This window comes from Narcine bancroftii, chromosome 2 (genome assembly GCF_036971445.1).
Source record: "Narcine bancroftii isolate sNarBan1 chromosome 2, sNarBan1.hap1, whole genome shotgun sequence".
In the NCBI taxonomy this organism is placed as follows: Eukaryota; Metazoa; Chordata; class Chondrichthyes; order Torpediniformes; family Narcinidae; genus Narcine; species Narcine bancroftii.
This window is the reverse complement of record NC_091470.1, coordinates 69659283-69682055: the sequence shown is the minus strand read 5'-3', so window position 1 is coordinate 69682055 and position 22773 is coordinate 69659283. Positions and strand designations below refer to the sequence as shown.

At 43.3% G+C, this 22773-nt stretch overlaps 2 protein-coding genes across 7 annotated transcripts in view; one reads left to right on the top strand and one right to left on the bottom strand.

Moving 5' to 3' along the window:
• The window catches only part of txndc16 (thioredoxin domain containing 16), a 134211-nt gene extending 119862 nt beyond the window's left edge, over positions 1-14349 (bottom strand). For all 3 annotated transcript variants that reach the window (XM_069917022.1, XM_069917020.1, XM_069917021.1), the window contains exons 1-3: positions 14263-14349; positions 6890-7123; positions 763-845 (exon numbers count right to left, since the gene is read on the bottom strand). In XM_069917022.1, the coding sequence (XP_069773123.1) occupies positions 763-845; positions 6890-7037 (231 nt within the window). In that variant the 5' untranslated portion in view covers positions 7038-7123; positions 14263-14349. The remainder of the gene's footprint in view (positions 1-762; positions 846-6889; positions 7124-14262) is intronic.
• A 253-nt stretch (positions 14350-14602) lies between these two features.
• The window catches only part of gpr137c (G protein-coupled receptor 137c), a 33303-nt gene continuing 25132 nt past the window's right edge, over positions 14603-22773 (top strand). For all 4 annotated transcript variants that reach the window (XM_069917025.1, XM_069917026.1, XM_069917024.1 and 1 more), the window contains exon 1: positions 14603-15056. In XM_069917025.1, the coding sequence (XP_069773126.1) occupies positions 14607-15056 (450 nt within the window). In that variant the 5' untranslated portion in view covers positions 14603-14606. The remainder of the gene's footprint in view (positions 15057-22773) is intronic.

Below are 22773 nucleotides of genomic sequence, written 5' to 3'. Positions count from 1 at the left end.
AAAGTCAGATTTCCACTTCCTGACTAACTCATCAAGTGATGTCCCCCTGTTGTATAAATATTTTGATAGAAAATGAATTTTCAATGGCACAGAGACTGTTTTTCTTGCAATGTTACTGGTTAAAAGCTGCCAGACTTAATATCATTTGATCCATGACTCTGTATGTAGCCCACCCCTGCTCCAAGTAAGAATGGCCAAATTCTGTCTCTTTTCTTAAGATAGATGTGCTTGAAATGGTAAAACAGGACCTTCTTAAATTGTTGAAGTCTTGGATCTTTATTGCGAAAATTGTATTTTTCTGAATCTAAACTTTTAAAATATATTTTAATCTTTTTTTCTACTGATTAATGATGATCATACAATGAAACTCCAGGCACATATCATTTAGTAATAACACTCCTATTATTTAGTAAATATGCACTTATCAATTTTCCCCTCTTGCTACTAACTAGTACTGGTACTGTACCATCAAATATCAATATGGTCAAGACCAGGAGTGTACAAAGTTTTTTTTTTAAAGTTTGAAACATTACCCTGCCCACTTTGCAATATAACCATTTGTGTTACAATGTGGCCTTCACTGTAATACCAATAAAATTATATTCCATTTGTATTGTTTTATATTTGTTATTTAGTTTAATGGTTAAACAAGAATTTCTCATTAAAATCAAAATATTTTCTCATCCCACACTTCCATATTTACAAAGATAATATCCAATTCTTAATGATAAACAGTATTCAAAACAACTTACTGCAACTCACCTGAGCCACTGTGACACCATATTCTTCAAGTGATTCTGTTGATTTTTCTAGCTGTTGAAGGAAAAGGCTGATGGATGGATTTGCTGAAACAAAATAAAATATTGCTTCAGTGTTTTAAACATTTTTCTTCTACAATCAATAACAAGTGGTGTTGCATCCAAGACCCAACCCATGTCATGTACTTGTGATCTTCTAACATTAAGACTCAAGGGTATAGGAATTAAGCAAAGATGGAAAGTAGAAACAGGGAAGGAAATGAATGGATTTAATCAGAATAATTGATAATAAGTGTTCAATTATCACCAAAATAAAATACAAACTAATTTTAAAAATTAGACTATTTCAAAAAGAAAACTAAAAACTAAAATTTGAAACAGGCATTGGTCATTTTCATGTTAATATTGCACAGTGTATGGTCAAAGAAGGTTTTTATAATTTTCTGCTGGAGTTAAAATTCAATTTTTTTTAATTTAAAAAAATTCTATTGATTTAGAGTTATTTATTGAGGGCTGGTCTTCAAGGTTGATTCATCAATCGACTTTGGGTATATTTGTATCCTAGTATCAAGCAACCATTGGTGCAAGTTTTATTTGAGAATCACAAGTTAGCAGGCAGGTGAAACAGGTAGTTAAAACAACACATGACATCTCAACTCTTATTACAAAAAGATTGGAGGTTAGAAATATGGAAGTATTGTTACCTTTGTACAGGAATTTGGCCAGGACACACCTGGAGTATTATGTACAGTTTTGGACTCCTAACCCAAGAAAAGTTTTGGAATTAGAGGCTGTGATGCACTGCTGCAGCAGGAAGCAGACAAAACTCAAGAAAGACGGTACAATGGGCTTTATTCAGTTAAAAGTCTCTGCTACTGTGGTAGCTGTACTAGTGACTGGCTCAGGAGGGGCCGGCTCAGGATTATATCCCAGCCAGTTGATTGACAGCCGGGCAGGTGTGGTCTGTCCTCCGGTGATCTTCCTGCAGGTACAGAGATCGCCCCCTGCAGTAGGCTAGTGGAGTATCACCACATTCACCCACTTCTTTAAAATTGTCCCAGGGTGGAGTTAGCAACATTCTTAGGTGGTATATGTGTATTTACAGGTTTACAGGTTTAGATGGTCCGGCAGCCATCCGGTGTGCTGGGAGGGCTAGAAAGGGCAGCTAGAGCAGGCACCGGGGCGGTTGGCATGGCTCAGCGCGGTGGGGTGGCCTTGATCAGTAAGCATGTGAGGATTTGGAGGGGCGGTGGGGAAAGGTCATCCCCAGCAGCGTGAGTGTACAATGAGTATTCAAGATGGGGAAGACACATCAGACCGACATGGTCCTGGGGCGGTGGAGGCTGCTGTGTCGAGGTGGGTGCTCCTGCTGAGGCCAAATTCCTGGTTAAGTTGGTGTCCACCCGGCCATTGGAGTACCTGATATAGGCATGGTTGTGATTGGTGTGTAGGAGGAACACCTGCCTGACCAGAGGGTGGGTGGGTCAGCCTTGTGGGCTCATGCGTGTTTACGCAGGAGCACCGGTCCCGAAGACTCGAGACATGCTGGGAGGGAGATTTCAGTCTCTGATTTTCTGGGGATTGAAAACAGGCATTCGTAGGGGGTCCTGATAGTGTGGAGCGCCTTGGGGAGGGCATCCTGCCAGTAGTCCACAGACTAGCCTTGTGACAAGGGCCAGGAAGACTGCCTTCCAGATCACCCTGTTTTCGCACTCCATCTGCCATTGCCCCTTGGGTTGTACGAGTTGTGCAACTAGTTGCTATGCCTTTGCTGTCAGGTACTGGCGCAGCTCCTCGAAGCTGGACCCTCCGGTCGCTGTGGATGAACGCGGGGTAGACAAACAGAGTGAAGATCTGTGTCAGTGTCCTGATGACGGTGGCTGTGGAGGTGTCTAGGCATGGGTTGGCAAAAGGAAAACAGGAGTACTCGCCTATCACTGCGAGGAAGTAGACATAGTGGTTTGTGGAAGCCCTTGAAGTCAATACTGAAGCATTCGAAGGGTCAGATGGCCTTCACAATGTGGGCCTGGGGTGGGCGGAAGAAGCAGGGCTTGCATTCCACAGACTTGGCATGCCTCAGTCATGGTCCAGACTTCCTGGATGGTGTACAGGAGGTTCTGGGACTTGATGAAATGGTAGAGGTGTGTGATGCTCAGGTGGCAGAGGGATTCATGGAGTGCCTGCAGCTGGGTGGACTGGGCTGACGTGGTCGGGGATAGGGCATCGGGGGAGTCGTTGAACTTCCCCGGCCGGTACTGGATGTCGTAGCTGAACGTTGCTAGCTCAACTCTCCAGCGCAAAATCTTGTCATTTTTGATCTTGCCTTTGTGGGTGGTGCTGAACATGAACACCACTGCATGCTGGTCGATGAGGAGGGTGAATCTCCAGGCAGTGATGCCAATGGCAGACCACTTCCACAATCACTTGGGCCTCCTTTTCAATGGCGGAGTGCCTGAGCTCAGAACCACAGAGGGTTCTTGAGAAGAAGATGGATCACCTCTCCTGGTTGAGGGTGGTGGCATTGTTGGCATTGCACTCCACCTGGAAAGGGGAGTCCTCATCCACTATATGCATCATGGCGTCTACAATATCCTGCCTGATGTGGGTAAAGACTGCCTGTGCCTTGGATGGGAGGGGAAAGGTAGTGGCCTGGGCCAGTGGGTGGACTTTGTCCGAGAAGCAGGAAACCCATTAGGAGTAGTAAGAAGAGGCCGAGGCACCAGCGGAGGGCCTTGAGTGTGTGCAGGAGAGGTAGTTCCATTAATAGGCGCATGCACTCTGGATCGGGGCCAATGACACTGTGCCACGATGTACCCCAGGATGTCGAGGTAGGTGGTGCTGAACACACACTTCTCTGTTATAAGTGAGATTCAGCTCCTCGGTCGTGCAGAGAAATCTCTCCAGGTTGGTATCGTGGTCCTGCTGGTCGTGGCCACAGATGGTGACATTGTCCAGATATGGGAAGATCACTCTCAGCTTGTGCCAGTCTACCATGCGGTCCATTTCATGCTGGAAGAGAGACCCCGAATGGAACTCATCTGCCTCGAAGGCTGTATATGGCTTGTCCCACACATGGATCAGAAGCTGGTGATAGGCCAACTTCAGGTCGATTGTGGAGAAGACCATGTCAGCTATCCTGGGTAAGGGGTAGGTATCTAGCTGGATGTACCGGTTAATGGTCAGACTATAGTCTATGACCATTTTCAATTTGCTGCCCCCTTTGATCACCAGGATTTGGGCTCTCCATGGGCTGGTGCTGGGTTCAAGGATACCCTCTGCCAGGAGCCACTTTACCTCCGCTTTAATGAATTTCCTATCGGCTGTGCAATAGCACCTGTTTCTGGCCACGATCGGTTTGCAGTCTGGCTTGATATAGAAAAGGGCGGGAGGGGCGATGTGCAGTGTGGAGAGGCTGCAGGTGGGCTGGGGCTAGTCAGACGGCATGCTGTGGAGTGAGAGCGGGGATAGGGACCCACCAAAAGTGAGGGTGATGCTTTGTAGGTGGCACTGGAAATTTAAGGGCACAGAGTTTGGGCATAACCAGGAGCCTGAACCCATTGTATGTCTCCTTTCCCCCCCTGCCCCATCGGATGAACAGAGCAGAGCGCGAGGGTCTTTATGGAGCATTCCTGGGTGGCAAAAGTGATAGCAAAGCTAGAGGGGTAGATTTTAAGTCTCAAAGTATGAGCCATGTTTGGGTATATGAAGCTCTCGGTGCTGCCGCTGTCGAATAGGCATTTTGTTACTTGACTATTAATAGCGACATTCATCATGGAGCACCCAAGGCAGTGTGGGATGTTTCTCTTTAGTGTAGTGGCCACTAGGACCACCTCAGGGTTGAGACAAGTGGCGGCCGGTGGCATCCTTTGCAGGCGTGGTGTGCGTCAATGGAGGTGGTCGGTGGCATCCGCAGGCTTGGGCTGCAACGGAAGGGCAGTCTGATCACGTCGTCATCGTCACCCTGTTCTGGGTGGGAGGTAGGGTTGTATGCTGGATTGGCCTAATAGGCCCAAGATGACAGTGGTGCTCAGCTGACACAAGATGGCAGCACCTTGAGGGCACACGTGGTGGCAGCATGGCTGGCTCTATCTGTCAGTCGTGCCGACTGCTCAGGAGAGGTGACATCATTATGCTTTGCGTTGGCGGAAGTGACGTCTTCACTGGCAAGGCTTTGGGTAGGGCAGCGCTCGTGGCGAGCATCCGGCAGAAGTACCCATCGGGGCCGGAAGTGGGGCTGGAGAGGAGGACACAAGTCGCTGGGTGAGTAATGGCAGGGTGAGAGGGCTGCTGAGCTTCCAGTGGGTTTCAAAAGGCATACTTTTGCATAGTAGCCTTTCTTGCTGCATCACAAACAGAACTGGTTCCTCGCCAGGCAGTTTTGGCGCAATCGTCGATCTGACCCACACTGGGACCCGCAGTACTTACATGGGTGTGGGGTGCCTGCGGCAGCAAAGCATTCATTTACCAGCGGTCCCTGAGTTACGGCTGCTGTCTGAGCTATCCATGCAGAGGCTTGGGGAAGTTGGGACTTGAAGGCTTCGGCGCTGCAGCCCCCAAGGAGTGCACTACCTCTATAGTTTGGGCCAGGAAGTAGATACCGTCTTCTAGTAACTTCTGGTGGACAGCTCTCGAGCACAGACCTTGAACGCAGGCATCCCTTACCAATCTCTCAACTTTTTCGTTCACCCCGGGCTCTGCCAGGCATGGACGAGCTAGCTCATGCAGGGCTCCCAGGTAGGCTTCGCCTGTCTCACCTGGCTGCTTGGCCCGAATAGACCACGTTCGTTGGTGTTTTGTACATGGCTCCAGGGTAGCCATCGCTTCCAGGTACTCGGTGCAGTCTTTGAGGGATCCAACTTCGTGCGGAGCACCATGAGTTTCTTCTGATCAGAGTTCACGATGTAGGAGTGTGCCTGGATGACTGCCTCGACCGCATGCCTCCAAATTTCAAAATGTGCTTGGGCTTCTGGGTGGCGAGGGTCAATCTCTAGGCTCCCAACGGTTAGGAGCTTTTCCACAGCAGATCTCAATTTTTAACTGAAAAAATTGATGCACTGCTACAGCAGTAAGCAGACACAAAATTCAGGAAAGATTGTACAACGGGCTTTATTCAGTTAAAAGTCTCTGCTACAGTGGTAGCTGTACTAGTGACTCCTGAGTGACTGGCTCGGGAGGGGCTGGCTCAGGATTATATCCTGGCCGGTTGATTGACAGGCGGTCCAGGTGTGGTCTGTTCTCCAGTTTTCTTCCTGCAGGTATGGAGATCACCCCCTGCAGAAGGCTAGTGGTGTATCACCACAGAGGTAGTGCAAGAGATTTACCAGGCTAACTGATGGCTCAAGAGGATTATCCTGTTAAGCGAGTTTAGCATAAAGGATGATCTTATTGAAATATACAAGATCCAGGGAGTATAATAATGTAGTTGTTTTCACTAGTGGGAGAGTTTCAAACCAGGAAGCATGGTTTTAAGAAGTCAATCATTTAAAACAGAAGTATGCTTTTCACAGAAGGCAGCGAATATCTGGACTTCTCTTCCTCAAAAGATGGTGGAGGCTGTCTTGTGAAGTGGAAGGAGTGATGCACCATCAATAATCACAAAAAAAATGAAGTTGTGAAACTGATAGGCTTTTATTAACTATAGGCTGGAGCAGCCATCAACCTCATCGACCGATTGTGGCAAGATGAATGGGGAGCATGCAAGGGGTTATGGGGAGGATCGATCTCAGGAGGCGTGTCCAACCAGCAGCACCCAATCATCGCATAACAGTGGTTTATCACAAGGAGTTCATTAGAAAAACTGACTGAGGGATTGAGGATTGCAAACTTCTGGGCAGAGGAGGTTTGAAACCTGGTATAAATCAGCAATGACCATACGGAATGGCAGGGCAGACTCAAGGGGCTAGGTGGCCTATTCCTGCTCCTGTTGGCTTGTGTTTACAATACACTGCCTCAACAATAATCCTTAAGCCTAAACTTAGAAAAATACCCATACCATATCACTGATGGTGTGTTATTTATATTTTCTGCAATGTCCATGACCTTGATGTGAGACTATCCATTCTGACAGCAGTTAGTTAATACTAATGCAGAATTTGGTTTCCAATATTTAACAGAATCAAGCTAATACTTACTTATTCCTTTGAAGTATATCAAAGAAGGTTTTCCTGACTGCAGGATATTGACAAAGTGTTGCTCATTTTCTTTACTTACGCAATGAAGAACACTGAACTGAGCAGCACACAACAAACCCAAGTAAAGATAGCATTGCCTTTGAGCCATTTTAGTAGACAATAAAGGCAACAACAATTTCAGGATTTGCTTAAATAATTTAAATGAAATCCACAACCATATTATTCTTCATGAATCTGAAATAAAAAAGAAATTAACAGTAAGATCTAAGCCACAAACCATGTTCAAATGCCACAAGCAATGATGAAGTTAGCAAACACATCTTTAAATCCAGTGCTACATGCTTGCACAAGAAGAATTTTCTATTTAAAGCATCAAGCATCCATTGCCAGAATGATTTCTGACTCCTTGACCAATATCTAATGCTATCAATTAACATAACGAGTAATGAAAATGCTTTGAAGTCTGTAACAGAGAATATAAAAATGTTGATTGTAAATGTCAATGTATTAATTGTAATCAACAGAACAGAGCTCATCTTTGTAAAGATCTGATAAATTGCAGTTAAGATCAGATAATCAATCAAAGGAACATCCCTCCATAAACATCCCTCCTACTACCTCAGGAAAGCTGGCAATATATTAATAGGAACCATCCCACCTCAATCACACACTCTTCTTCCCAGATATGTAATCTTGAAAATACAAGCTTTCAGCTTCTTTCCTGCTCTTTTCAGGGTCTTGAATAGACCTCATCAGAAAAAGATGATACCTAGGACCGGTGCTACTAATAGGCCAACTAGGCAGCAGCCTAGGGCGCAGACCTCAGAGGTCTGCAGTAGGTTGGGGTCGACTGGTGCATGCATGGTAGTTTTGCGCATGGTAGTTTGGCTGGCGCATGCACAATAGTTAAGGGCGGAAATTTGGATCATTAAAGCATTGTGCCACATGGCAGTAGCATAGAAGAGTGAGGGTGAGTAAAGCTCATTTTTTCGTTGACTATTTACATGGAACGTTAAAACAGATGTTTGTTATTACAGATCGTTATAGAATATTATAGGCATTTCATGGAACATTAAAGTAGGTGGTTACAAGTTTTAGTTGTTAAAGTATTTAAATACATCTGGACTTGGAAATAAAGAGTCTCACCCAGCCTTCAAGTGGCTTTTATGGATAGTAATTGTTACATATCGGTGACAAATATTGCAATGATTGATTGCTTTGGTCAGAGTTCTCGGCATGCAAAACTCATTCCGTGATACAAATGAAAAATTGAACATATTTAGCAATGTAATTTTTTTTTTAAATATATATATTTAAAGTTTGTAGAATATCTGCCCCGTTTTGATCCTATCATGAATGATCATTTGCACAGAGTTAAAGATCAAGAAAGAATGGTTCACTACCTAGGAAAAGATATCCAAAATGAGCAAAACAGCTTCTAGTAGGTGCTATAAAGCAGCAAATTTTAACACATACAAACTCAGCCAAATACTATCCAATTATTCTGAACTGTGTCCCTAATTGAGCAAATGAAATGATTGTATGCTTTGCCGATGTAATCAAACCATCAAATAATGAGATGTCTGAAGTTATCATCAGAAAACATTTCCTGGGATTTGTTCCACTAAAGGAGACTTTAGGTGCTTTTATGACAGAAACTCTTCTTGGACAGCCTGAGCAAATGGGATTACCAATTGAGAGAATGCAAGCAACATGAAAGGCAAAGAAAATGACTTGCAAAAGAGACATAAAACCATGTGCCTTTTTTGTACCCTGCAATGCACACTCTTTAAACTTGGTAATCAATGATGCAGTTTGGTGTTGTCTGGAAACATCTAGTTTCTTCAGTTGGGTTCAACAGATCTATAATCATTTTTCTGCATCGACTTAGTGTTAGCAAATTCTAACTAGCCATATATTAAGCCATTGAATGAAACAAGATGGGAGAGTCATATCGATGCTTTGAGACCACTGAGATATCGTCTTGTTAATATACATGATGCTTTAATAGAGATCTTTCATGACACAAGCCTAAAAGTTTCATCTGGCAATACTTCCCGAATTGAAGCTAAGGCCTTCGCTGATGCAATTTGTAAGTTCAAGTTTGTGGTATCTCTTGTTACATGGTACAAGATCCTTTTTGAAGTCGATCTTACAAGCAAGCTACTACAAAATAAGGAAGCTGGTTTAAGTTCAGCTACAAGACAATTGCAAGTGACTAAGAGTTGCCCTGTGGACTGCAGGTGTGATGAGAGTTTTCAACAAGTTTTAACAGATGCTGCTGAGATTGCCAAGGAACTAGAGATACTACCAAACTTTGTAACAGAACAAGTTAGAAGCAGGAGAAAGAAATGGCAGATTGAGTATGAGGCCCAGGAAGAGGAGTGACAAGATCCAAAGCAGAAACTCAAAGTAGGTTTGTACTATGCTGTCTCAGACATGGCCATACAATTTGTTGAAGAGAGATTCCAACAGCAACAACAATTCCCTATTACGTCCTGGTGCGAGAAAGAGACAAACGAGATGTGTTCCACACCAGCGTGGAATGCCACACTGACCACCGGCTGGTTCGCTGCAAGCTCAACCTTCACTTCAAGCCAAAGCCCAGGAACAGTAAAGCCCCCAGAAAGAGGTTCAATGTTGGAAACCTGCAGTCAGACGAAGTGAGAGGAAACTTCCAGGCAAACCTCAAAGCAAAGCTCGAGGATGCAATCCGCCTCACTGACTCGGCCCCTGAAACCCTCTGGGATCAGCTGAAGACTACCATACTGCAATTCACTGAAGAGGTACTGGGCTTCTCCTCCAGGAAAAACAAGGACTGGTTCGACAAAAACAGCCAGGAAATTCAGGAGCTGATGGCAAAGAAGCGAGCTGCCCACCAGGCTCACCTTACAAAGCCGTCCTGGCCAGAGAAGGAACAAGCCTTCCATCGCGCATGCAGCCATCTTCAGCGCAAACTCCGGGAGATCCAAAATGAGTAGTGGACTAGCCTCGCCAAGCGAACCCAGCACTGCGCAGACATTGGCGACTTCAGGGGTTTTTACAAGGCTCTAAAGGCTGTGTACGGCCCCTCACCCCAAGTCCAAAGCCCGCTGCGCAGCTCAGACGGCAAAGTCCTCCTCAGCGACAAGATCTCCATCCTCAACCGATGGTCACAACACTTCCAATCTCTTTTCAGTGCCAACCGCTCAGTCCAAGATTCCGCCCTGCTCCAGCTCCCTCACCCAGGAAGAGACATATAAGGCAATTGAACAATTGAAAAGTGGCAAAGCAGCAGGTATGGATGGAATCCCCCCCAGAGGTCTGGAAGGCTGGCAGCAAAACTCTGCATGTCAAACTGCATGAGTTTTTCAAGCTTTGTTGGGACCAAGGAAAACTGCCTCAGGACCTTCGTGTTGCCATCATCATCACCCTGTATAAAAACAAAGGCAAGAAATCAGACTGCTCAAACTACAGGGGAATCACGCTGCTCTCCATTGCAGGCAAAATCTTCGCTAGGATTCTCCTAAATAGAATAATACCTAGTGTCGCCGAGAATGTTCTCCCAGAATCACAGTGCGGCTTTCGCGCAATCAGAGGAACTACTGACATGGACTTTGCCCTCACAGCTCCAAGAAAAGTGCAGAGAACAAAACAAAGGACTCTACATCACCTTTGTTGACCTCACCAAAGCCTTCGACACCGTGAGTAGGAAAGGGCTTTGGCAAATACTAGAGCGCATCGGATGCCCCCCAAAGTTCCTCAACATGGTTATCCAACTGCACAAAAACCAACAAGGTCAGACACAGCAATGAGCTCTCTGAACCCTTCTCCATTAACAATGGCGTGAAGCAAGGCTGCGTTCTCGCACCAACCCTCTTATCAATCTTCTTCAGCATGATGCTGAACCAAGCCATGAAAGACCTCAACAATGAAGACGCTGTTTACATCCGGTACCGCACGGATGGCAGTTTCTTCAATCTGAGGCGCCTGCAAGCTCACACCAAGACACAAGAGAAACTTGTCCGTGAACTACTCTTTGCAGACGATGCCGCTTTAGTTGCCCATTCAGAGCCAGCTCTTCAGCGCTTGACGTCCTGTTTTGCGGAAACTGCCAAAATGTTTGGCCTGGAAGTCAGCCTGAAGAAAACTGAGGTCCTCCATCAGCCAGCTCCCCACCATAACTACTAGCCCCCCCACATCTCCATCGGGCACACAAAACTCAAAACGGTCAACCAGTTTACCTATCTCGGCTGCACCATTTCATCAGATGCAAGGATCGACAATGAGATAGACAACAGACTCGCCAAGGCAAATAGCGCCTTTGGAAGACTACACAATAGAGCCTGGAAAAACAACCAACTGAAAAACCTCACAAAGGTAAGCGTATACAGAGACGTTGTCATACCCACACTCCTGTTCGGCTCCGAATCATGGGTCCTCTACCGGCATCACTTACGGCTCCTAGAACACTTCCACCAGCGTTGTCTCCGCTCCATCCTCAACATCCATTGGAGCGACTTCATCCCTAACATCGAAGTACTCGAGATGGCAGAGGCCGACAGCATCGAATCCACGCTGCTGAAGATCCAACTGCACTGGGTAGGTCACGTCTTCAGAATGGAGGGACATCGCCTTCCCAAGATGGTGTTATATGGCGAGCTCTCCACTGGCCACCGAGACAGAGGTGCACCAAAGAAGAGGTACAAGGACTGCCTAAAGAAATCTCTTGGTGCCTGCCACATTGACCACCGCCAGTGGGCTGATATCGCATCAAACCGTGCATCTTGGCGCCTCACAGTTCGGCGGGCAGCAACCTCCTTTGAAGAAGACCGCAGAGCCCACCTCACTGACAAAAGACAAAGGAGGAAAAACCCAACACCCAACCAACCAATTTTCCCCTGCAACCGTGTCTGCCTGTCCCGCATCGGACTTGTCAGCCACAAACGAGGCTGCAGCTGACGTGGACATTTACCCCCTCCATAAATCTTCGTCTGCGAAGCCAAGCCAAAGAAAAAGAAGACAGAATTAGCAAGTTCTGCATACAAGAAGTTAGTAAGCCCTGAGGGTCGGGAAGGTTTGTGAATAAGGACAATAACATGATGGGACACCGACAGGATACCCCCTCCAAGTTCACAAAACAGCACGTAGGCAGACAGGATTGCCTAATGCCAAACGCACCAGAGTTCCAAGGCTTATTGTTAAATTGCTTAATAAAGTAACTGTCCAAGTTTCAAGATTTGTTTTTAAATGGGTATTACATTTCTTGCTTTAAAAAGCTGTTCAAGGTTCAAGACATTTCTTGCTGAATACAAAGTTTCCAATTCGAACTTTGTCCATCCACTTATCTCAATCAGGAGAAACAATGCTATCTGCGATAATCTGATCACAACTGCAATACCCCATCCACGTGACGATCAAAGCTAACAATACCACAAAAATTGCTGTTTTGAAGTTGTGAATTAGTAAAGCATTTAGACAGTTTTGTAAGGAACTGTATAAATCTGAATTAATGGATGACTTGGAAAAAAATTAAGAACTTTTTTGAGGGATAATGTAGGCCCATCTGTGGTCCTGCCAGTGTGTAGTGACATGGAAACTCTAATTTGAAAGGGGATCACACATAAATTTATCTCTGCTATCCCTGTCCTAAAGAGAGGCCAAAACTAGGCTTCCATAAATCAAGGCAAATATGGGAGTCAGACTTGGGAACAACAATTCATGAGCAGTGCTGATTCGACTTATGTCGAGACAGCATGACAACAGTCATTAATGCTGATATAATTTCCTGCACCAGCTGTAGCTAACACTGCGAAAATTACAGAAAGTAAAATCAGAAATCTCAGAATTGTGTTTTAGATGCAGCATAGCGATGAGAACCTTTGTACATTTAACCTGGCTATGCACCAAGATGAGCCTCTTTTGGTTAGATCATGGGATATTTTGAGGGGGTGGAAATCACAAGGGTGGACTTTCTGCAGGACGCAGACTCCCATATTCCTGCTGGGGAATATCATGGACATGAGTTTGAGGTTGTTCAAATATCAAATTCAGTTTGTGAAGGTTGCTTTGGTTGTGGCCAGGAAATGTAAAGGTTTCCTGGAAGTCTGGCTCTTAGCTGAACATTATACATTGGAGCATGGAGGTGCAGAACTGTGTTCCCCTGGAAAAAATCACCTACAATCACAACAGTCCTGGAATGTCAGGTCTGAGACCCGGTCAACACACTCCCAAGTTTTTTTTTGTTTTGTTTGTTCTGTGTACTTTAGATTGCTCCGGTATCTTCTTGGCTTAGGTTATCTTTGGATGATTTCTGTGACCTTTTTGTAACCATTGTAATTCTGTTGGGTTTTTTTTCTTTTGTAACTAGTATGTGTTGGTTGATTTATTGTTTTGGGGTGAGGGGGAAGGGAAAAAAGAGACTGTTTAATACTCTAAAAGGGAGCAAACATTCTCCTGTGTTGTTTTAAATCAAAAATAAAACATTCCAAAAAAAAAAAGACATTTCTGATGATCACTGATTTCTCAAGAGAAAGCAGAAGCCACACATTACTGGCACTGGTCAAAAGAGTAGATGGCTTCATGTTCCTAGGAATAAATATCTTCAATGACCTGACCAAGCACATTGATTTGGCAGTCAAGAAAGTGCCCCAATATCTCCACTTTCTGAGAAGATTAAAGAAAATCACCATGTCCCCTTTATCCCTCCACAATTGCTACATTGAAAGCAGACTTATTGGACGCATCACAGTTTGGCATTGGCGCTGCTCTGCTCCAGAAAGCCCCTGAAAGTAGTGAATACGGTTCAGAACAAAGCACAAACTTCCCTCCCCTCCATCTACACATTCCGCAGGCCTCGGAAAGACAGACAACATACTGAAAGACACTCACTTCTCCCTATTCTCACCGGGCAGAAGAGTATGAAACACCAGACCAACAGGCAAGTTACTTCCCTGTAGTTATCAGAGTCGTAAACGACCCCCCCACCCCCACCCCCACCCGGCTGTCAATGCTTGGTGCTAACTGACATTAATTTTCATTGAAAACTGTGCTTTTTGGAGCCGTTGAAGGTAGGTCACCTACTCGTCCGTTTGCAGATAAATCTTTCTCACTGCCCGAGGTATTTCGTGACGAATAGACACACGATTGCTGCACACGCACTGCAAACATTGGAAACATTCAAGTAGTGCTAGTGGAGAAGAGTTTTAAACGTTGTACCTCGATGTCATTCTGATGAATGGACATCACCCTGAAACATTAACCCCAGTTCTTTCTGCACGGACGCTGCCTGGCTGCTCCTTGCGGCTCGTCAGGCTCTGTGGTTAGCGAACAAAATTCGACATGCTTTCTGTGCCCCATAACTAGCTTAAATGCAGCGAATAAAATCGACCTACCTGATGCCGAGGATTCGCAGCGCCTCAGAACAAAACCCGCGTGAGGCTCACTGTCGCTTTCTAACCGAATTGTCACTGCTACCACTCTCTTATTGGTGCTACCTCGACCCCCGAGAGACAGGCTTTCGGTTCATTGGTGAGCACTGGTGTCAATCAAGATGCTCGCTTCCGGTCATAACATTGATTTCTGACTACGCATGCGCCGACCTCAAGCCCGCCTTCTGCTCGATTGACTTGAAGCAATGACGCTGCTTCCCCAATCAGGGAGTGATGCTCTGAAGGGGGGCGGGGTGGGGGGCGGGCAGGCTGGATTTTTTTTGTGTTGGAGCTGAGGCAGTGGATGGATGGATGGATGGAGGATGTCGGTGTGTAGTTACGGCAGTTGCAAGTGCTGGATACTCGTGACCATGTACCTGCAGAGTACAGCAGCGAATGCCGGTCTCTTCCCTTCACTGACGGCAACTCCAGGGAAGCCGACACAGACTGCAGTACCTCCCTCAGTGGAGCTCGGCTTGACCGTGGTTTACACCGCTTTGTACTCTCTGCTCTTTCTCTTCGTTTACGCGCAGCTCTGGTTGGTTTTGCACTCCAAGCACAAGCGCTTCAGTTACCAGACCGTATTTTTGTTTCTGTGCCTGCTCTGGGCAGGTTTGAGGACTACCCTCTTTTCATTCTACTTTAAAAATTGTGTCCAGGCCAATCAGTTGGAAGCTTTGCCTTACTGGCTGCTGTATTGTTCCCCTGTGTGTTTGCAGTTCTTCACGTTGTGTCTGCTCAATCTTTATTTTGCACAGGTACGTTTTTGTTTAGAAAGGAAAAGTTTAAATATAGAAATTAATTTTGATGGCAATTTTTCATATTTGGTCGGATAATTGGCATTGTAATCTCTGGAGACCGCAGAAACATTAGCTCAATCCTTGATGTACGAGCTGTCTTTGTCTTTCTTTATAAAGATAAACCGGCCTTGGTCTGAGATGTAAATCAGCTTGAAGCTGATTTATGCTGTACTCATTTCCGAGGTAATCTATTTGAAAGTTTTGATTTGTTCTAACGATATTTCAGTTCCGTCCTTGAAAAGACTAAGGTTTCAAATCATGTTGGATACCACTTGTAATGAATGCTCTGCTTTGACTGACTTCGATTCAATTCAGCGCTCGGTTCAACGTTGATCTTTTAATCCTTCAAAAACCCCTGAAGTCTATGGTTTTTTTTCTTTATTCCAATGTTGGCTGGAAATCCTGAACAAATAGCTTGATGAAATGGGAAGAATTGCCAATTTGTAATTCGAGTTGTATTTTTTAATCCAAGCTCGACTAACGCGGTTGAGCGACTGGGCGGGTAATTTGCAGGTGTCACCGAACGCTGGTTAAACTTTTGGAAGTGGGTTTTTTTTAAAAAAGTTTTACAGCAACGACTTATCCCCTCCAGCTCTGGTGGCAATTTATTAAGCAATGTTAATTCAAAGTTGGGAACGTTCCAAAACTTTAACACTTTTACAGTGTTGGCGATTATCGCGTAATTGGATTGTTTTCAAGAAATTTGCTACACTTTTCTGCCCTTGAACAATAAATGGGTTAATGTTGGAAAATATTTTTAGGGGAAAATTGATTTCTCGAGGCGATCTACCTTTGTTTTAGGACATTGCCCATCAGGCCATTACTCCGTCCGATCTCCAATCCATCGTCAAATTTCTACTGTGGCTTGTCCCCCAAAATTGCGCAAACTGTCAATATGATCAGCAACCGATTTTGAATCTCGAATTTTTATATCGGGTTACGAAAGCAAATATACGTGTGCATTTTGGAAATGCTTCTAATTTTGTAAAGAACTGCCATAGTAGCCTTTGCTTAGGACCGCCCATGTTGTTGGCAATAATTTCCACGTGTCTTTGCCCGAATACCAAACAATATGGTGCTGTTATCCACAATCTCAAATTCCATATTAATCTCACACGAGTGTCTAGCTGCCTGTCTTGCTCTCTGGGACTTTCTACACGGTGTCCCTCGTTTTCTTTTAATAGCGAATTACTTCAGGCCCATCCCATTGAGCCAAGCTTTTGGTTTTCATACTCAGTGTTGTGAATATTTGAAATCCGTTTTAAAGACTGAGATTTGTGAGCTATTGGGGAATTGAAGGTTATAGGGATGGGGAAGGAAGATGAAAATGAGCGTGATTTTCATCCATGATTGTGAAGCTGGGGCAGTCGTAGGAGACCATTTGACTTATCTCTGCTTCTGTTATGATCAAATATGGGTGTATCGGAGAGGTATTGTTTTTTTTTTAAACAAACTTTTGCCTTGAGGTTAACGACATAATTTTGATTCAAAACAGCAGTACAACAAATTGAGGTTGTAGCTGTTTTAATGCCCTTTTCTGCAAATATTATAATGCATTCAAGAGATAAATCATTTGATTGTTGTATTTACATAGCCTATTAACAAGGTCTAATGTTGGCTTCCAATTTATTAAGACAGGATTTGAATCTTGAATCCTTAACTGGGTGTTGGAGTAAATTAAGTTACTCTCTGATTTTTGCTTTACCATCTCAAATAGCTTTGCTTTCCATATTGGTCGATATTGTACTATCGGCCATCATTTAACTGAATAGTCATGTATATCCAACACTTTTTAAACCCCCCCTGTGGCAGCACTTTCCCCTTTGTCTAAAAACAAGTGCTTAAACCCATTGCTAATTCCTAAATAAGATTTTCTTCAACAAATGCATGTTTAATACTAGTTCATCCTCAGCAATTACAATAGTTCTGAAATTTGGATGGGAGGGGCCAGATTGGGAAGAGAACAAGAAAGTTAAGTTGGGGGGGGGGCAGTGTGGAAGGAAAGGGCGAGAGGTGCAAATTCTCCCACATAGATGAAGTTGTCAGAGGTAGTAGTACAGATAGGTACAATTGTAATGTTTAAGACATTTGAACAAGTACATAAACAGGAATGGTTTAGAGAGAAGTGAGCTAAATGGGAAAGTTAGAAAACAAGGTTATTTTTCCCTAGATAATGTTCAGTTTGAAAAGTTCAGTGATGAATTTTAGTATTATTAGACTGAAAAATACTTGAGTCACTTCACAGGAATTTATTCAGACACCCACTTAAAATTTACTGTAACTACTTCGAGCTGTTTTATCTCCTCTGTTAAGTTTCATACCCTTTCCAGCTCAGTGTAGATAGTCTTTTTCTCCTCCCTTAGCTTGCACTTTGCTCTCTAAATAGAGGAGCTCCAGATGTGGGTTTTATCGAGGGAGAAAAATTCTCCTTTTTGAAATAAAGGAGACTTTTCTGAAGTACTGGAGTTGAAGGTCCTATCCTGGGGACAGATGCAAGCAGAGAAACTTGTGAGCAGGATGGGAAGACATTTAATCCACATAACTGAGTAGTTAAGTTTCTAATGTTTGAATTAGATACCAGCCTTCTTTTGTTTTTATAGGAATCTGTCTCAGACTCCCTTTATGTGCTTTTCCCTCTCCTCCCATCCTTTTCCCTTTTCCTATTCATTTTAAATAGTGGTTGATTTAGTAATAACACTAAACCATTTAAGGCATCTCTGTATCTTTATGCCTCTGAAGGATGAATGTTAACAGTACAGAGATACCCCTGACTTTGGAATTTTCAACTTTAGGAAATCTTTCCCTTTGAATTTTTAAGCCAATTGAGTCTGTGAGATGAATCAAGTGATGTAGGAGTTGGCCAATGTGTTTTAAACCTGTCTATGTAGCAGTATATTGATGATATATTTTAGTCATAATTGTACATCTCAAACAGACTTGGTCCAATTCATCTATGTTGACCTGTCAAGCTCATACTGTTTGGCCCACTTCTTACTTAACCATTCCTTTCTATGTATTTGTTCAAATGTCTTTTAAACATTTGTACCTGCATGTACGACTACATCTGACAACTCCTTCCACGTATCCTCTATGTGGAAGAAGTTGCTTCTCTGGTCCCTTTTAAATTTCTTCCTTTCCCCACCACCCTTTTTTCCTTAAATCTATGCTCTCTAGTTTTGGACTTCCAACCCAGAGAAAATAACTGACCATTTTCCTTAACTATGCCCTTCATGATTTTGTGTACCTCCAGAGGTTACCTCAGCATCATTAACTCAAAGGGAAAAGTATCATATCCTACCCAGCCTTTCCTTAAGTCCTCCAGTCCTGGCATCATTCTTGTGACTCTTTCTAAATTACATCCACCCTTTAGCTGAGTGATGAGAAGTGGACACACTACTCCATGTGGCCTCACCAACATCTTGTACAGTTGAAACATAACATCCCAACTCTTGTACCAGATACCCTGACTGATGAAAGCAAGCATCCCAGACCCCAACTTCATCCTGCTTCACTTTCAGGGAGCTATGCACTTCCAAAACAGAAGCTAGGGTTCAATACTCTCCAAAGCCCTGTCATGTACTGTCCTGGATTAACTTGGAATAAAAAAATGGTAACTCTTTGCTCTTGTCAGAGGAAAATTCTTATCAAAATTGCATAGATTGGCAAGGTTTAGAGGTATATTGACCAAATGTAACTAGCTTAAGTTGGCAGCTATGACCCAAGTTGGGCTGAAGGTCCTTTTCCATACTCTATGGCACTGACAATTCAATCTTTTCAAGTTGATTTAGATAACTGTTGAATTATTAGATAACCTTCATCACTGTCCATATTATTAATTTTGGTGTCATCTGCTAACTTTCTTCAACTACATTCACATCCAAATCATTAATGTAGATGAACAACAATAAACCCAGTACTGATCTCTGAAACACACATGTCCACAATCCTCCAAAATGGAAAAGCAACCCTCCATCACCTATCTCCCTCTAACCTCTTCCATCAATCTATTTTTTATTATTATCCAGTGGGCAAACACTCTCTGGACTCCTGTGTGATCTTGCCAACCTACCATGTTGGACTTTGTCAAAAACCTTGCTAAACTCCATGTAGATAACATTTTGTGCATCATTATTTCCCATGCACAAAGCCATGCAGACTATCGACTGGTCTTTTCATTCCTAATGCAGGTGGATCCTGCAGTAATTGGTGGTGGGGTTACTGTGCCTGCTGTTCAGAGGTATGTGTGGGGATGAATTGGCTGCTGCAAGGTTTTAGATGGTCTATTTTAGGATTGTGCAGGATAATTCTGTAGACATTTGGTAGATTAGGGTGGATTCACTGGCTGCTGGTATCTTCTGCCAATTGAGAACAGGTGCCTTCACTTTTTACTTCCCCTGAGTGGCAACAATCGGAGCTGGGACAAGCCTTGCAATGTCAGTGAGGCTGGCTACCAGCAACTCTTCCTGCATCTTCTTGTTCTCCTGGCACACCAGTTTCTATGATCCTCGCCCACACTGTTTTTGTTTATTTCCAACCTGTGGAAAATTTTGGAAACAGAGCCCTTCTATCATCTAGGACCTCCCGTATGATTAAAATGCATAGTGTGATTTGTGATGAATAAAGAACTTTGCACTATTGAACGTGATTCATTGTTAATTTAATTCAAAGATCACACTTCCCTTAATTCTTTTGAGATTATTTGGACTATTATTAGTGATCCTGTTTTAAAGGATCCACATGGCTTAATAATCAACTTTCCAGCTCCTTGGTATCTCATAATATTGATGTAGAGGAGGCCAGAAAGATGATCTGTTTCACTGCCTATCTAGGGTCTTTTGAAATGTGTCTACCTCTGAATAAATAATTTTCACTGGAAGAAGTGTTGCAAGCTTTTACCAGGAGGAATTGAGCTTTGACAGTAGTCTGCATGAATGTTTTGACAGGCTTTGGAGAGTGTTGAACTGTTTGGGAAGTGCATAGCTCCCTGAAAGTGAAGCAGGATGAAGTTGGGGTCTGGACTGCTTGCTTTCATCAGTCAGGGCACCTTGTACAAGAGTTGGGATGTTATGTTTCCACTGTAGTTCAGTATCGCAAAAGTTTTATCTCCAGATGTTGCTTATTTATCTGAAAGTTACAATTTTTGATCTTTTAAATAATTGTGCTGCTTTAACTACTGGATGGGTGCTAGTTTAAATGTTTGAATCAATTTGTGCTATGGAAAGATGGGGTTTAATTTGAGCATTTCCACACTTCTTTAGCAAGCACAACTGATGTTTCATCATTAGGACTGATAAACTGCCTGGTACAATTCCAAGCAGATACCCTCTCCTGCTTTCCTTTTGTGATATTATATTGCCATCCCATATTGCCTCAGTGGCCTTCTTTCTCTCTTATTCAAAGTCTTTACTTGTCAATGTGAGTGGTACCAGTCGATTTTGTGTTTTAATTCTTCCGAAAAGTTTGTAAATATCCACCTTCAAAAGGTCTTTTAACCTTTTAAAGCATCTAATCTCTAATTGAATATCAAACGAGGCTTGTCAAATTGCACTGAGTGTCTACTGTTCTATTGGGGTGCAAATGAATAGTCTATTAACATTTGGTACATTAATAAGAATTTCCTGCTGTGCATTTTTCTTTCACTTATTTTTCAGGTTATTAGAATAGCGAGGAGTATATTAATTAACATTTCTAGATGCCTGGGTTGGGGAACTGAGTGATTCCCATTTTCTTAGTTTAGATGTGTGGGATATTTCAAAGTATGACTGCTTTAATGAGCTTAGGACATTGATAAATTGAATAAAATTGCTGCCAAGTGCAGTAGAAGCAAGATGAGACGAAGGTCATGAGTTGCATTCTGGAATCCACTGCCTGAAGGTGGCAGTGGATTCAATCATAATTTTTGAAAGACAGTTGGATAAATATTTGGAGGACAGTATCTCTACACATGGAGAAAGCAGAGGAATGACCAGGTAAATGATCATTAAAATGTCCTCTATGGCCTTGAAATAATACTGCATATCATAGTTATGTATATTGAACATTCATGCAGTCTACTGTCAAAGCTCTCCACCATTACATGATCAGAGTTTAAATGTAACCTCTTCTAAATGTCCTTTATATTATTCTTCATCTCTTGACAGTTGGCTTCAGTACTTGATGTTACTAAGAGGTGGATAACCTGATTTCCTTCTGCTTGCCCTTCAACCTGACTATGATCCAGAGGATTGTCTTTGAAACTTGCTAAACAAATATTGCTTTCAGTCCTGAAAGATATTCAAGTATCTGCCATCTTTTGGAGAATCCTGTTGCATATTTCTCCTCCAAATACTTTCACTTCTCCAAAGCCTACTCCCTAATTTTGATTATCCATCTTGAGATTTCTTCCTTTAATAAAATGGTTTCTCTATTTAACATTTTTTACTTTAAACACTGCAGTTGAATTGCAGCCTTAAACTTGATGGATTTGATTTAATCTAAGTAACATTCTAATGATTCTATTGTGCTGTCCTGTGCCTGATGTAATTTTCCTTTTGGACTTTGTGCCCAAAACTGCAAACATCACTTCAGATAGAAATTGATCCACCCTCCAATGGAATTGCATCTTTGGTTTGAATTTTTTTGACCCTACAGAATGTGTGCCAATATTTAATTTGCTGTTCCATTTACTCTTTGTACCTGTGGACTAGTTTTGAAATTTAAAACTTCAGAATCCTGAAATGCCTTTTTCAAGTTCAAGTTTTTTGTTATCTGATTGTACATGTACAGCCTGATGAAACAGCTGACAATAGTGTGTGTACACAAACATACAGGACACCCCACGCAAACTACTTGTATAAATAGCAAGTTAAAAAAAAAATATATTAAAAATTTTTGGATTTCTAGAATTGGTCAGTCTTGCAGCCTGTGAGAAGAAGTAGTTTCTTAACCTGGCTTTTGTGTTCCTGTACCACTTCCTTGAAGCTAGTGTCTCAAAGATACTGCAAGCTAGATGATATTGGTCCCTGATGTTTCTCTAAGCAATGATCACTGTAGATGTTTTTGATAGAGAGAAGGGAGAACCCCAGTGATCTTAAGTTTTAAGTACCCTCTGTGCTGACCTCTAATCTGATACTTTGCAGCTATTGTACCGTACTATGATGCAGCCAGCCAAGAACATCTCTATTGTGACCCTGAACAGGGGTGCAGTGCTACCAGAGCACTGCTCCAGCACCTTGTCTCCAGGTGGCAGCGGCAGCCCCGCTCCCTCACTGAGTGCAGTTCTGGACATGCAAGGTACCTGTTTCTTCCATGACCGGTTGTCCTCATTTTGCCATTCCCTCTCAATTATACCACATGGTGGCCACCAAGGCCAGGTCTAGTGAGACCTTGTTGCTGTTTTTGGTGAGTTCCGGCACCTAAACAATTAGCACTGCACCCCTGGTCCTGTAGAACATTAAGCTGGAGGCTGGTAGCTTTTCCCTCCTCTACTTCCTTCGGAAGTGAAGGCACTCTGTGCCTTCCTGACTAATGAAGTGTTGAGTCCAGGATAAGTTGTCCTTTAAATGGATGCCAAAGAACTTTGTGCTATCCACTCTCTACAACTGAGCCATTGGTATGTGGGGAGGAGTGGTCCTTTGTCCTCCTGAAGTTCACAATCATCTCCTTTATCTTGTCTACATTGAGACTTGGGTTGTTG